This window comes from Drosophila mojavensis, unplaced genomic scaffold (genome assembly GCF_018153725.1).
Source record: "Drosophila mojavensis isolate 15081-1352.22 unplaced genomic scaffold, ASM1815372v1 contig_74, whole genome shotgun sequence".
In the NCBI taxonomy this organism is placed as follows: domain Eukaryota; kingdom Metazoa; phylum Arthropoda; class Insecta; order Diptera; family Drosophilidae; genus Drosophila; species Drosophila mojavensis.
In genome coordinates this window covers 5941311-5958125 of record NW_025318899.1, presented here as the reverse complement: position 1 = coordinate 5958125, position 16815 = coordinate 5941311, and the positions used below count along the sequence as shown (strand labels likewise).

Genomic DNA, 16815 nt, shown 5'->3' with positions numbered 1-16815 from the left:
CCCGGCTGCAGCACGCAACCTCCACATCCACTCCCCTTGGCATCCTCTTATCTGTACGATCGTTAGCTGGGCGTGGCACGTCGCCCCCAGCCACCCATCTAAGCCACGGCACATGTTCTTGTTGTTAAGGTGAATTTGCCATGGCGGTTGTTGTCGTTGGCTACGTTGCAGCCGCCTCTGCTGTTGTCTCTGATTATGATTTGTCTGGCTTACACACAGCTCACCCACACGCGCGCACACACACACATAGCCATATATACACTGGCACACGCACGCACACAGACTCATCGGCTTAGGCTGCCTCTTATGACGCGCCTTCTCCGTGTTACTTTTCCCCAGGCTGCCTTTATGGCAAATGTGACAATAAAAACAAGATTTAACTTTGGCTTGGCACACGACACACAGCCCGAACACACATACACATACACAGACACACACGTACACACAGACATCGCACATTATTGTCATAACATGGCTTACAAACACTCAAATAACAAGCTGCAGCAACAACAACAGCAATAAAAGCAAATATAACAAGCAGAATAATTGTGTGTGCAAGACTATAAGATACTGTGGACAATTAAAACAAAATTTATATTGCTCTAATGCAGAAAATGTATAAAACCTGTGAGCAGCAAGCGAATTGCAGCAGGGTGACCATTTTATAAAAATGTGATTGCACTAATTTTTGACTAAAATCACTTAACAAAAGGCAGCCACACTTACATGTAAAATTTGAATATTCAACTACAATTTGATTTAAAACGAAAGTCTAGCATACCCTGCTAACATTTATGCTTAGGCAATCATAGCCATAACAATAATAACCCAACAGCAAAGGCATTTGCATCATGCCAACACAAGCTGAGCCCTGCTGCTGGTTGCCCGGGTGATTGTTGGCCGACAGGCGATAGTCAAACGAAGACTCATGACAATTGCCAACTGCAGCTGCAGCTCATGTTGCATACTTGTGTGCCAGACAGGTGTATGGTTGTGTGTGTGTGTGTGTGCACTTGCATGCAAGACACTTGGTAAGGGATTGCCCATAGCTCGTTCTAGAGCTTAGCTCTTATCTGCCCACAATGTATTTTATTTTTGTAAGCCAGCGTATTATTATTATTAAACAAAAGCAACTGCAAGCTGCAGCGACCCGCTGACCCCGCCTCTTGACGCTGCTTGACATTGTTTGCCAGTGCAAAAGTTCAGGCTGTCAGTCAGGCAGTCACTTTGTCACTCGCTTAGTTCTTACCCTGACTGACAGAACTTAGACAGAATTTCTCGCAGTGTGCAGCTGCTCGAATTCCAAACTAGTCCACAGTCTCTGGGCTTAGTTTTGAGCTGCAGCTTGTATTCAATTTGATTTGCTTACTTAACTCACACACACACGCACACAGAGAGAGACAGACACACCTGTGTTAATGTAATTGTGTCCATTTTCCTATTGCCCAGGTACTTAGAGCACTTTGCGTAATTGCCTTTCGAGTTGCAGCATGCATAAAATTCTTTGTTCCCAACTATTTGGAATTGCACTCGTTTTGCTTAGCTTAATTTGTACAGCTCCAAAATCTATTTGCTTCTGCAAGCTTTTGCATACCACATTTCGGGTTTACCTCGTTGTTGAAGGCTAAATAAAATGCGAAATACAACCGAATATTTGTCCAAATTCGGGTCAAAGCCAAATTAATGTAGTTTGTACGGAGCTTGACCAAAACAATTTCAACATCAATTTTTCCCAATGCACAATGCATAACTAGGTCTGTCATGTCTGTTAATGCTGGCTTTCGATATGTCAATTATACAAGTCAAACTAGGCAAAAAGCATCAGGCGAGCCCCTCCTATGACTCCCCATCCTCAATACAGCTTGACCTCTGACACAAATAACAAAACAAAAAGTTAATTAATATAAATATAAATATCAATAAACAAACTGCCCAGTAGCAAGATCATCCCCAGTCCTTAATTGTGAAGCAAATAAATTAATCATAATTAATATACACAATTATATATTTATATTTAAAACAGATTTCATTTATTGAAAACCCCAACCCAGGCTTTCCACCTAATCTTAACTACAAATTTAATGTAAACGCTCAGCCATTTCATCTGTCATTTCCATTAAAAGTTTTCCTTTTATAAAAATAATGTATATGTATATATATATATATATATATATGCATGCATGCACAAAGAAAAAATATATATATTAAAAGAAATGCAATAAAAACGTTTTCCCACAATGAGAGCTTGGCATAATATTCGCCTTTTATACGCATATTAAACAGTTTCCAATTGAATGGAGCGCCTGATTTCATATTATTTTTATATATATGCATATATGTGTGTGCGTGTGTAATGGTGTGTGCATGTGTGTGTGTATTTTTTCCTCTTCAAATAAAATTGCAACCGGCTGCAACTCGAAACTCGAACGGCAAACGGCGCCATGTTCGACATATAAATCCTGCCATATAATTGAATTTCACACATTACACTGCGCTACACAGCAAAGAAAAAAAAAAAAGAAAAAACAGAGAAAATGTAAAAAAAAAATGCAATGAAAATAGCCGAAAATGCGAGACGAAAGTTTAAATAAAATTTATTTCAACAAAAATACAACCACCCACACACACTCATACAGAGACAAGCACCCACACTCACCTGGCTACACTCGTGTGTGTGGCGTTTGCAAACGTGAAAATTATAACTGAAAATATAGTCGGGATCCGCAGTTGTTGGAGCATTGCTTAAACTATGGACGAGTTGCCAAACTGTTGGCCCTGGCGAAAGCAGCTTAGCGTCCACAGAGACACACACACACACATGCACGGGGGAAGCCATGTGTGTGTCTGTGTGTTCAGCTGGGAGAGTTTTACACCTGTAGCAATGTCGATGGCAATCGCAGTGCGGCAGGGCGAGGCGCAAAACATTAGCAGCTAAGAATACTGAAAAGTGCCGCTGAGCCGCCGGCGATAAGAGCAATGCAATGCAATGTACAGATATACTTTATAAAGAAATAAACTGAATGAGTGAGAGAAACAGAGAGAGAGAGGGAGGGAGAGTGGGACAGCGATAGGAGTAGAGTGAGAGGCTGCTGCGGTAGTTGAATATTTGTTGGACAGCAGCTGGCTGCCTGCACTGATGCTCTAACAAAGGGAATTTGGATATACATAGTTACTAAATCTGTTAAGCATGTTAAGCATATACATACATACATATATTGAAAGTTAATCTGTTATATCAGTATACGCTTATATGTGTGTTAATGTTAATCCGACATCTGTATTGTTTATGTATGCACCTCTCTCCAAATGATAATACCTCTGTGTCGTTCCTGACTCGGTCTTCATCCTCTCGATCCCTCGCGATAATTTCTCTTTCTCTCTCTCCCTCACTCTTCCTTTCTCTATCTGTATGTTCTTTCTCTCTATTTCTTCTTCTCTGTGTGTCTATCGATCTGCAAGTCTCTCACTTTCTGTCTTTCTCTCTGTTTGTCTGTCTCTCCTTCTGCCTGCCTTCTACTACTATTTGAACTACTACTTCTATTACTACTACTTCTACTATTACGTCTACTACATACTATCTCTACTACTATTTCTACTACTACTTCTACTATTACGTCTACTACATACTATCTCTACTACTATTTCTACTACTACTTCTACTATTACGTCTACTACATACTATTTCTACTACTATTTCTACTACTACTTCTACTACTACTACTTCTACTAATACGTCTTCTACTATTTCTACTACTATTTCTACTACTATTTCTACTACTACATCTACTCCTATTATTTTAGGCTTTCTTGTAATTAGATGTTACTGCCCAATCACAGATAGCCCTCAGCTCATCACAAATACATATATCACTGCACATCTCTCCCTCTCTCTCTCTCGCTCCCTCACTCCTTCTGCCTTTCTTTCTCTCTCTCTCTCCTTATCATATATATGTATTTCCATCTGTATGCTAGGGCATTCAATTTTCAACAGACCTTAATTTAACTTGAGTCTCTCTGCTTCTTATTAAGCATGCTGTCAGGTTTTCAGCTGCCAAACTGAAGCTTCCGCAGAAGGCAAAAAATTAAGTAGAAGAAGAAGAAGACGACGAGGAAAGAAGAGGAAACTAGAACTAGAACTATGCAACGCAAGTTTCGATGCTTCCAAGTGAATTTTTGGCTGGCAAAGCACGTGGCGTAACTTTGTGCTGCCCGCCCTTCTCCCACCTCCCAGCACCCAGCTCTACCTCTGGCTCGGCTGCTGCCCGTCTACTGTTGCGTGTCAGGCCCAAGACTCGAGAGCCCAGGCCGGAACTCGGGCTAAACCTCAGCCCTAATCTTAAAATTGAAGGCATTTTGCTGTTTTTCTTTTTGTGTGGTTTGCACAAAATGTTCCTCTATAATTTTTGCTGTGGTGCATTTAACGCACAGGCTGGCAGCGGCGGAAGGAAATGCCATGTCGCCGCTAAAACTGGGTTAGCTTGTATATAATGGGAACATTAACGACAACGTTTTCCTTCCGCCTGGCAGCCAAATAGAACTGAGAGCTGGAGGCTCTGCCCACTTTACGCTTCGTCGCTTATTGGACATAATTACAGAAAATAACAATTTACGCTGGTTAAACGAACGACGGATAGTACGGGGGAGGGGGTGTGCGGGGGGTGCGGGGGTGGGCATGCTGCATCAGTGACCACTTGTGCGTAGCCGCAGCGACAACACACAGATAAGTGCAACAGTGCAACACGGTGCCAGCCAGCCTGCCACGATGACGACGACGACAAGGACGAGGATGGGGAGGACGATGATGTAGAAGCCAGGCAGGACGACATATCAATTCCGTGTGAGCGAACAAGAATTTCTTGTTGATGTCGGATTGTAGTTGGCCCTTTACAGTTATTGTTGCTGTTGTTGTTGTTGATGAAGTTGCTGCAGCTGTTGTTGTAGTTGCCGTTGTAGTTGTCGTTGTTGTTGTTGCTGTTACTGTTGCGGTGGTCATGGTCAATGGGAAAGGCGCCTCGTTTATCGTTTACACTTCGTCGAAGCTGTTGGGCATATTCTAACAGCAAAATCTATTGCATGTGTGTGTGTGTGTTTGAGCACTTCAAGCTGTTGCCCGAGGTGCATGTGTGTGTGTGAACTTATATATCCATTGTTTTATATTGTTAGTTAAAGCCCTTAAATTCATCTAATAAGCGTTTCATTTCACTGCAACTGAAAATTCCAGGAGGAAACTTTAAAAGGAAAGCTCTTATACTAACTGAGATTCATATTAATATGGTCTTATTTGTGGTTCATAGTTTCTTATGGTCTCATATATAAAAATATAAAATATAAAAATATATAAAATATCAAATATAAAATATAAAATGTAAAATATAAAATATGAAATATAAAATAAAAAAAATATAAAATATAAAATACAAAATCTAAAATAGAAAGTATCTATTTTATTATTTATTTAAAAAGAAAACTTTTGTCCGTCGTCCAACTCAAACACCTTCAGTCCCCATAGCATATTCAGCTCTGACAAACGCTTTCTGAAATCAATATCTTTCACAATTTTTCATTTTCCCCTTCCACTCCATAAACCTCAAGCGGCTACACTTAATCTTAGTCACATTGCTAACCGCATTATCATTTGCTCTGTTTGTCCAACGATCCATCTAGTTTCAGCTTCCTCCATCTGGCGAGAGAGCTCTCGCTTAGTTGCATCAAAATAAAATTCTCATTAATAATATGACGTATACGCCATGTGCTCGACTGTGCAGCTCAAGCGCAAATCTATTGAAGCAACTGCCCGCTGCCAATTGCCATACCAAGCCGCTGTCCACTCGAGCTGTGACTTCTCCTAGACCTTGTCCCATCCTGCCGGCCATTCCCCTCTAGCTGTCCTGGCCACGCCCCCTGTCAGCTGCCAGAGCGCTCTACATTAACATTATTATGCGTCTGTCTATCACATTTCCAAATGGAATGCAAGTCGTCTACGTGGCGCACCACTTTGGCTTAGTTACTTAGTTTGCCGCCTGGCCGAGCAGACCAGTTATACTACTTTTTTTCCTCCATATACTCTGCTTTGCTGGGTGCTCAATGGGATGGATTAGTTAGATGAGATGGGATGAGGAAGTGGAAGGATTACTCTGCTTAGAGTGGAGAATAGAGTAGCGAGTAGTCGACTCTAAATGGAGCACTTGAGTATTCCTCATAAGGCCAACTCTTCTAAAGTTTATTTCTCTTTTATGTACCAATGACTGGTCTAACTGAACTCTTCTTTAACTATGTATAGTACAGGGGTATTTCTTGCTGCCCGACTCTTCTCATATCTAGGTCTATATATCTATATAGCCTAATTGAAAACTTCTATAACTGTCATAATTTCTAAATATATTCATTCCTTTGGTCTACTGTTTCCTCATTCTTTTTTAAAGCTCAATCTTGTCTATAAAACATGCATATTTATAAATTCAGTTTACAGCGTATGCTGCGGTCGTTGCTAACCTGCTGCAACTGTTGCTATATCAGCTTTTGTCTGTTGCCCCATTTCTTGAATCCCATTATAAGATAACAACTCTTATAATTGTTCTCTCAAATTTTGTTTACAATGTGAACAGGGCATTCTGCAGTCGCTTATGCCCGTCTGCATTGTTGAGCTCTTCAAGTGCCCTCTTCTCCAGTTGCTCCATTTCTTTAATCCAATTATCCGTTTACAAATCTGCTTCTTCTGCTTTCAACTCTTCATATTACATGTAAAGTGTATCCTGCAGTCAGTCATACCCGTTCGAAATTCTTGCTTAAGCACCCATTTCAGTTTGTACTCAGAGCAAATCAGCTCAGACTGTCTTCAACTACTTCTGGATGCTCACAGCTTATGCTTGAGTCGTGCATACCCCACTCGTTTGCCTCCATCCATGCTGAGCTCTTCACAGGCTTTGCTCTACGGCTGCTGTTGACTTTACCTGCGCCCGTGATGGCATCTCCAGCAATGCGCCAACTACAATTGCCGCACATTTGCTTTGGCTACAAACGTTTTGCCGCTGTCCCTACTCCTCTCTCTCGCTCTATCTCTCTCTCACTCTACCGCCCGCTCTCCCTCTTTAGCATGGTTGCCATAGCATACTTATGGGCTGCTTGTTCTTTATGCTTGACCAGTCGCTGCTGCTGCTGCTGCTGCTGCTCCCTCTCCAGCAGTAGCTGCGTCACATGCCGATTGCTCCACTTTGACATGTTCGGGCTGCTGCTATCAGGCTGCACCACCGCTGCACCAGCCCAGTCTCTACTCAACCATGGAGTGCTACAAAAATAACTTTGCTTATAAATTGTGGCATGTGTTTGTGAGTTGCTATTGCTGCTGTTGCAGCTGTTGTTGTTGTTGTTGTTGTTGTTGTTGTTCCTTTGCTATCGCAGCAACTACTTTGCATGCCGTGCTCCTCAGCGCACTAACGAGCATGCGAAATGACAAAGCATGAGGGCGTGGCAGCGGGCGACTGGTGGCTGGGGCTGGGGGCCGGGCCTGCTCAACTGATGCAAATGCCACTTTGTTGCAGCGTTAAAGCGTTGCAGCAATCGCAGCAAACACGCAAAAAAAAAATGATAGAAAGTAGAGAAATTTTCAATGTAAATTGCAAGGCGAAAAAACGAAGTTAAGATATAGACAAAGGCTTCTTACATGTGGCTTATACCCCCTATCCCTCTCTTTCTCTCTCTCTCTCTCGCCACCTCCTCCCATCCTGCTGCAGGCGAAATCAATAGCAGATTTTTCTATATCAAAGTGACAAGCAGACTCCTGCCAGCCCACTCTCTCTCTCTCCCACTTTCTCTCTCCCTCTCTGTCTCTGTCTCTTGCTCTGCCTTTGTCTGGTTTTTTTTTTTTTGGGTGTGAATTAAACATGCATGCGAAGTGATTGGCAATAAGCTGCATGTGGCAGGCAGCTGAGTATATTTGCAGCTTGCAGCGCGGGGAGTGTGTGGCTTGCTTTATGCCTGCCGCAGTTTAATGCATTTCAGATCTGCCCGATTCATTTGCATAATTACAAATCATATTACAAATTGTCTGGCAGCTTGGGCATTGTTGCGAGCCTCGAACTGGTCAACCACGGTACACACACACACACACACACACACACACACACATGCATACATACATACGTACACATATTTTATTTCATTTTTATGCAAATCCCAAAAAGGTTGAACAATTGAAAAGTCAAACCAGGCGGAAAGAGCAAGTGCGTAAGAGCATGAAGGAGCGAAAGAGAGAAGGAGAGATGTAGAGAGAGCGAGAGCGGCAGAGTGAGATCTGCTATAGCACAACGCATGAAATATCATATATCATATATAACATGTATGTTTCATATGACACAATTAAAGAAGTATATAAAGTCGCAGCTGAAATGCATTTAATGAAATTTTAAAGAAAGTAAATAAATTCTATACATATAAATAAGTAAATACTAATAAAATGAAGGAATTATTATATTTGTATTATAAAAACCTTTTTAATAAAAATTTTACAGTATTTCCAGTCTTTAAATGCTATAAATGCATTTTCAATTGCTGGCCAAAATTTTAGAATAAACCAGAACTAAATTTACGAATTGTTGAAATTAAAGCCAAATTGTTATTGTTATTGAATTGCCATTGAAAATATTGCTCTCCGATGAATTCCAGTTTCAATTCAGTTATCCACTCAGAGCAATTTGGATTGAACAGCAAAAAAGTTAGTTTTAGTTTTTGATTTGATCTCAGTTTATGCTGGGGTATCATGGGCAGATATAACTGAAATATTTATGAACAATCCTTCAATTTATGTATCCAAATACTTGGACTCTTTAGCATCATATTCTGTGTTACATTAATATTCATAATTGATTAAACTTTCAATTAAGTTTTCAGTGCTTAGTATTAAAATTAATATTCATAATTAATTGAATTTTTAATTAAGTTTTCAGTGCTTAGTATAGAAATTTGTTTTAATTTTATATCGATTCTCATCTATAATAAATAAATTAAGAATATATAATAGTTCATTCAGATATTGATTGCATTCATAACGACCATTTTCATTTGCCTTTCATTTCCCTCCTCTGCTCACCTCTTCCATCTGCTACTGAAAACAGCTTTAATATCTCACTCAATGTGAACTGATCTCCGCCTTTCACCCGCTGGGGAGCTTACTTGTTCGGTCAACAGATCTTAACTGTCAAGCTAACCTCGTTTTGGCCATGCCCAAAAGCCATTTTCCGCAGCATTCAAAGTAAGCCTTTATGCTGCATTTGTTGTCAACACCTGACTGCGAGCGACCTGTGCAGGGCAGTGCGCATAGAGAACCCGTTACATTTCTTTTTTTCTTTTTTGGCAGCAATATTTGCATGGGCAAATAAACAGCAAATGTAAATGGGAAAATGCAACTGCAACAGGAACAGCAGCAGGAGGAGGAGGAGAAGGAGCAGCAGCAGGAGCGAAGCCCAAAAAAAACTTTGAACTGTGAACTGTGGCAGGCAAAAAGGAAATTTATGCATATTTAATAATAACATACAATATTTTGTGTAGCCAGTCGGATGGACAGACAGCCAGACAGGCAGGATGTGTGTGTGTGGAGGAGCAGCAGGAGAAGCTGGCATGCAACGAGGATGAACAAGGCATTTCTCACGCATATATGCTTTATAATATGCAGCACGAAGTATGAAGGAAATGAGGAGCTCGCCGGGTACAGCAACATTTTTGCCATCAAAATAGTTTTGGGAACACACAAGTGGCATAGGAGGCGGGGGGCGTGGCATGTGACTGCATTGTCCAAGCACTAATCAAACTTTTTAATATGCCGAGCATGCAACGTGTGGCGACTTTTGTTATGATAGAAACAGCATGAGAGACAGACTCTGTCCCCTCTCTCTCTCTCTCTCCTACACACTCGGTGTATCTCTTTATATATATATTGTATATATATTCAGCTACAGATATCATATGTGTGCATCATCTGCGCTTTATGTGCGGCTGCTATGCAAAGGCTCAGCAGGACCTCTCAGCATAATGACTGAGCAGCTGCTCGCCAGCTTAACCTAGGCTACAAAGCACTTAAACTGAAGAGTGTATACGTATGTATGTATACATTCGCCATATATATGTATATCTCGAGTTAAATGCATCAGCACAAAATGAAATCAAGTGCATTTATTTAACTAGAAAAAGTCTAAAAAAAAAAAAAAAGATAACTAGAAATGCCTTGGCGCCGCAGCTGTGGGTGTGTGTGGGCGTGGAAGATGAATGATGCTGATGTGGCGGCGTATGTGGCATACACACCCACCCACCCACACACACACACACACACACACACACACGCACGCACACTGTAGCCTCCATTTAGTTGCAAGTTTAGCAAAAAGTCAAAATGTTTGCGCTTTTGTATTCGCATCAACATTTGAACTACTACATGTGTGTGTGTGTGTGTGTGTGTGTGTGTGTGTGTGTGTGTGTGTGCTTGAGTGTGTTGTGGCAAGGCAACATTGATGAATGCACACACAGCTTGCAAAGAAATACCCTAGGCTGCTTATGCATAGGCCTTCAGCTCACGCAACATCAAAAAAATAGAAACCGAAATTCAATTCTTGAAAATTGCAAATTTCCGTCGAACAATTGGGCAGCTTCTTGAGTTAGGTGAAAAACTGTGTACATTTGCTCTGGGAAAACTCTTTGGCATTTTCCCTTAACAACTCAATGCAACGATTGTCTGACATTCTGTTTCACATTTCCATTTCCATTTACATTTTGCATTGCATTACGCGCACTCTTACAACTGATTTGACAAGTGCTAACCCACTCCCTCTCCCACTCCCTCTACCTCTCCCTCTCTCTCTCTCTCTCTCTTTTACTCTCTCTCTCTCTTTAATTCATTCTCTCTGTCCCTTTCATTTTCTCTCATTTTGCTCTCGCTTCTCATGTTTATTCATCTTTTCATCACAGCTGCAGATTTAAAAAAAAAAAAGAAAAAAAAAAACAATAAAAACAAACAAAATGTAAACAATTTGATGCCATTAACTAAATTGAGGCAAACACATGCGAGTGCTAACTCACGAGGCTTGACCAGTGCCCGACTAGCATATACCTCGTAAGTAATTAACAAGTAAGTAGTAAGTAATACTAGCAAATATTCTTTTAGTTTACGATTTTTAAGATTTTTTCTTTTACCTTTTCCATTAAATTAATCAAAAGAACTTTATGTTTATATAAGCTCTAAGATTCTAGACTTTTATTTTTTGCCTTATTAATATATTTACTTATTTTTCTATCAGAGTAGGAATTTACCCCATATGTGTATCCAATTTATTTCAGCTTTCGATTTATGTATGTATAATGTATACCTATACATATATACAGATATATATATCGGTTAATTGAGATTCTTAAGTATTCTAATTGCTCAATTAATCTGTCTGTAATATTCCGTTTGAGTGCACTGAGGCTCAGCACGTGCTACCCTTTTCCTTATAAGTTGGTCAATGTGCTTTTTGGCAACGCCCTCAGAGCCCCGATCAAAAAAACTATAGATAGAATCATCTTAATATATCAATATCGTGGATATAAAGCAGAGTTAAAATAGAAGGCGATACGACATATACATATGTATGTACAGTAGAATCCGGCTATAACGACTATGCTTATAAAGTTTGTACGGTTAATGCGACGAAAATTCTGGACCCCAGACAAACCTTTATGAGCTGACTTATATGGTTAAAGCGCCCTCCTTTACAACCGGATTATACTTGACTTCAATACACTCTTCAAATATACTCTCGTCTGCATTATGCATTTATTTTTAGAGCCCAACTCTTACAGAGTATCCAACTGAAATGTGAAATACGCTTTTATCAAGCTAAAAAACGTCGCTCGGTGTGGAGTGCACATTCCTTTGTAGTATCAAATCTTCTGCTGCACTAAATACATTTTAAAGTCGTTTACACATCTTTAACAGAATTTGTCTATTAGTTACTCTTACAGCTGCATATAGCCGTTTCTCTCACTCTCACTCTCCCTCTCTCTCACACACACAATTGCAGATCTCAGCATGTGTGCGGCCTGGCGGGCAGCGAGAATTGCATTTTATTTAAATATTGTTTTATTTCATGCTGCTGGCGAAGCTTTGTCAAAACATGTGTTAAACGAGACAGCCAAAGAGTGAGAGAATGTGTGTGAGAGAGAGAGAGAGAGAGAAAGAGCAACACGACAGCAACAAATTGCGTGGGCAAAGGCATTTTGTGTTCATGTGGCACATTTAGCTAAAAACCAAACAACAAATGAAACAAATTAATTAAAACTGCCAGAAAATCATTTTTCGAATGGCATAAGAATAGAAAATACAAATTTGTTGCAATTGCTACAATTGTTGTTGTTGTTGTTGCTGCAGATGTTGAATTATTAATGCTTAACTTATCGAAAATTAAGATTGATTGATTGAGCCAGCAATGTTATGATAGTTCATTTAATTGTGTTTGACTTATCGTATTTGTTGTATAATAGAAAATCAGATTATTGTTAGATTGACTGGGCTGTCTTTGTCTCTTTTACTCTCTTCACATCTAACTCTATCTACCTCTGCTGCTGTCTTTGTCTCTATCTCGGTCTCTGTCTGTTTGCCTGTCTCTCAGTTTGACTATCTGTCATCTGAAGACAGAGTTTTGATATTTGTATATACATACATACGTATATGCACCTGCTTTACCTCATAAGATATTAAGTTTTTCGGGCTTATAATTAATTATAATTCGGGATAATTAATTAAAATATATTGAACTGTAAATCATATCAATTCACGTGATGATCTGAATAGCTCACAAGCCTATAATATTTTTAGCGAAGGAAAGCTGAGTTTATTTGGTTCTGTTCCTTTATCTATCCCTCTGTAAATTGAAAGCCTAGGGATTAAGCTAATGCAATTCATCAACCTTGTTTCAGATAATGCAATCAGTTTTTCCATTTCAATGATATAGATTAAAAGTATCACAGAACTTTAGTTATTGAATCATAACTTTAATTTGTTATAAAAATTAGACATAAATATGGTTAAAATATAGACCCATGTATAATAATAATTTATAATTAAGTGGGGATTCGAGAGGTGGCTAAAATATAGATCAATAATTATAATTTATAATATAGTAGATATTCGATATATGTATATAAAGAGACCGTTATGAAATCAATATACATACATGAATATACATACATATGCATATACATAAATCAATCACTATAGATCGACTTTTCCTCACATTCCCAACATGTTATAATAGTATATATAGATCTTTGTTTCATAGAGTAAGTATATTATCACATTTATATACGAGCATGGCCTATAAATATATCACATATGATCTGTAGTAATCTACATCATTATATATATTTAATAAACTAAATCGATTTCCTGTCATATATAAACACACTATAAAAAGATTTTGTTATTGCAGGTAACTTCATTAAAATTTTCAATAGTTTTTCATAATTATATACATAGAGTAGAAATCTGTCGTTGACTGTATAAGAAAACTATATATATTCTTTATATACACAGATATTTAAATATAGATCTATAGTGTTCCCCATTTTGACATTTTTTTTTAAGTTTTCACCCAAATAAATCGTGCACTCATTGAATTCTCTTTGGAATACTGAAATCGTACTTTGATGTTGCCTCGCTGTAGAGAGTGAGTGGTTGGGTGGTTCAGCGTTTGGGTGGTGCAGTCAGCCTATCGCATAAATATGCATATGTTTCACAAACATTTGCCAAGTTGCATGCAGCGACCCACAGCTGCAACTTGAGTGGAAATTCATGGGGAAAAGTGCTGACATTTGGAAAATGCATAAACGCAGCGTCAGTTCTGATAGGTATATGTATATATATACGTACTTTTATGCATACAAATATACAAAGTGAACAAAAAAACAAGTCTTGGCGTTAGTTAGACAGCGTTTAATTGAGTCAACAGGCAAGCTGGGGCCGCGCAGAGTGGCGCCCGAAGGAGCCATCAAGGCAGCATCCAGTGCCGACTTCATCCACAGCTCGCGGCACATTAAAAACTAATTTATGGATTTGCGAAAAGCCAAAAACTTGACGATGATTTATGCATGTAAACCAAACCAAGCGTAGCCAAAGCTAGAACTCTTCCAGCTAACCCCCCCCCTCACCCTCTTCACATTACTTACAGCACTTGGGTATCCAGCGGCAGTTGGGGCAGCACTTTGAGGCGGGCGCGTATGCAGCGCACGGTGCGAGCGAGGCAAGTGCAGCCGCTGGGGCAGTGCACCCACTGACCGTCGCTCACATTGACGAAGCTGGCCAGGCACAGGCCCAGGCCGAGCATGGCCAGTGGCCAGAGTCCCTGCATCTTAATTGGCAACAGTAGAACACGCGTAAGGCGAAACTCGAACGCCGTCACTCGATACTCTGAAGCAACTCAATCCAAGCTGAGCTACGATTGACTAACTGGCCCAGCGGATGTGGCACTAGTTGCAAGATTAGTGAAACGAGCCTCCAAAATCACTTGCGGCTTATCAACACACTCTCAGCCTCATGCCAGCTTAGTTTCAGTTCAGTTTAGCTTAGTTCGTGTTTATCTTTGGTTTACTTCAATTCACTTGAGTTTTCGAATTCAATTTGAAAATTTTGAATTTTAGAATTTAATTTTGTTTTTTTGTTTTTGTTTTATTCTCAATTGCAACGCGCCTTTTGCAACTGCACGCGCCAAATGCCGACGAGCATCTGAATGTTGGCAAAAAACGCGTGCACGATTCGGCCGTAAACCGAAACCGTAAAACCGAAGCGCCCCAGCGACTGCGGCTGCGGCCGACTACGGCCGACGATGCGACGGCAGCTGCCCGATTGCACGGCCGGATGCAGCGTGTGATAACATTTTTCCTCAAGTCACTCATGTGACTCCTTGGCTATGCACACATACATCTATATATCCATGTGTGTGTGTGTGTGTTTGTGTTTATTTGTATTTGCTGCTAATATGTAACTAAAGATGTTCAACTAAAACTTAGAGCATAGTCAAGGCCAAGCCGAAACGGCTGCAGAGAGAGATTAGCTGAGAAAAAGAAGGGAAGCCACTCGAATTGCTATCAATCTGCCACACACACAAACAAACACACACACAAACAAACACACACACACAAAATACCAAACCACTAGAAGAACAGCAACAACAGCTGATAGTTGAATGAGAATAGTGGTCTGAGCTAGCAGCTACCCTGTAAAGACAGCTAGACTGTCTAGATAAGCTATAGAAACTACTTGATGATGCCTACTCAGCTGCAACTATATGCAGGAATGACTTGCAAAATACCCTGTAATATATATGCAAACACAGTCTGCTACCCTGTAATACAAAGCTAAACTACTTTCATTATATGAAGCTGTCAGCTATTAAAACTAATTTAGCAGACCGAATTTCACTATTAATACCCTAATACCCTGTAATTTTCAACAAAAGTGCATTGCCCTGTACTTAACTTTCCTAGACAGAAAAAGCTAAACTATTTGCATTATTTTACGCTTACGTTAAGCCACGCCAAGCTATCATAAACTATGTTATACCCTATAATTTATGATCACCTATGATCACCTATGATCACACAGTAACATATAATTCACAGTATGCCTAAATAAAAGTTAAACTAAACTATAAAACAGCTCTATAATTTATGATTAACGATCATATACCCTGTCATTTATAAATTGACGAAAGAACATGCCTAAAAACCCGTTAAATTACCAACTTAAAATGTAAAACAATCCATTTGCAAAGTTTTGAGCGGTAAGCCTCAAACACAGTTGAGTTTATAAACAGAAGACTACTGTGTAATACCCTGTAATTCACAATTGCCATGTAACATTGATGTCACATAAGTGACGCAATTTATTTGCATAATTCTACTATTCTGAACCATTTACGACCTTATCCAACAAAGGTCGACTACATGATACCATGTAATTTGTCAACAAAGTTGACAAGTTGAAGTATTGCATTAGCAAGTTATTTGCATAGTACAACAAAGCTTGCTATTTAAGTTAAGTTGATACCCTGTAATGTGTTGAGGTAGGCAATATATATGCCAATATATATGCCAATTTTCCCAAAGTTCTATAATTCGTAACTTGACTAAGGCTATATACCCTGTAATTTTTTTTGCATACGCTATATAAGTATGCTATCTGGAATGTAGGATGTATTTGCTTAACATAGGGCAATATGCATTAGGATTACCCTAATGCTATATAAGGAAAATCTGTTAAAGCATACCCAGTCAACACTATTTTACGGGGTATGTGGAATAGCTAGCATACGCCACGTTCTACTGCACAGTTTGCTGCCATTGCAACACACAAAATGTTTTGCGCTGCTCATTTTTAATGCAGCACAGAAAGTAAAAGAAACTTTGCCAGCTAAAGGGAGATAGAGACAGATAAGAAAAGAGAGTGACAGAGAGAGACAGAAAGAAAGGGAGAGAGACGCATAGTGTGTGTGTCTGTGCACACTCCATTTGGGCCTGTCGAACTTGTCGCTTTTGGTGATAAGACGCGGAATCAAATTTAAAAGCTATCAATTTGATATTAGTTGAGGGAGCGCTTGTGAGATTTTAGCGCGTGCCAGGCTGCAGCTCAAACTCTTTGCTAGCTGCTGCTGCTGCTGCGGTTGTTGTTGTTGCTGTTTTATGCATAAATTCGCTGCAGTTGGGGCAACATGTGAGCCCCAGCGGCTGCTCGAATGCTCGTTTTTTGCAGCAAGTTTTTGAAATCAATTTACAGATGATTTATTATGAAGCATC

The 16815-nt window shown here is 39.6% G+C and overlaps 1 protein-coding gene across 1 annotated transcript in view; it reads right to left on the bottom strand.

Moving 5' to 3' along the window:
* The window catches only part of LOC6581532 (peroxidasin), a 33309-nt gene extending 18565 nt beyond the window's left edge, over positions 1–14744 (bottom strand). Inside the window, exon 1 of the mRNA XM_002007224.4 lies at positions 14191–14744. Within this exon, the coding sequence (XP_002007260.2) occupies positions 14191–14372 (182 nt within the window). The 5' untranslated portion in view covers positions 14373–14744. The remainder of the gene's footprint in view (positions 1–14190) is intronic.
* Positions 14745–16815: the final 2071 nt, after the last annotated feature.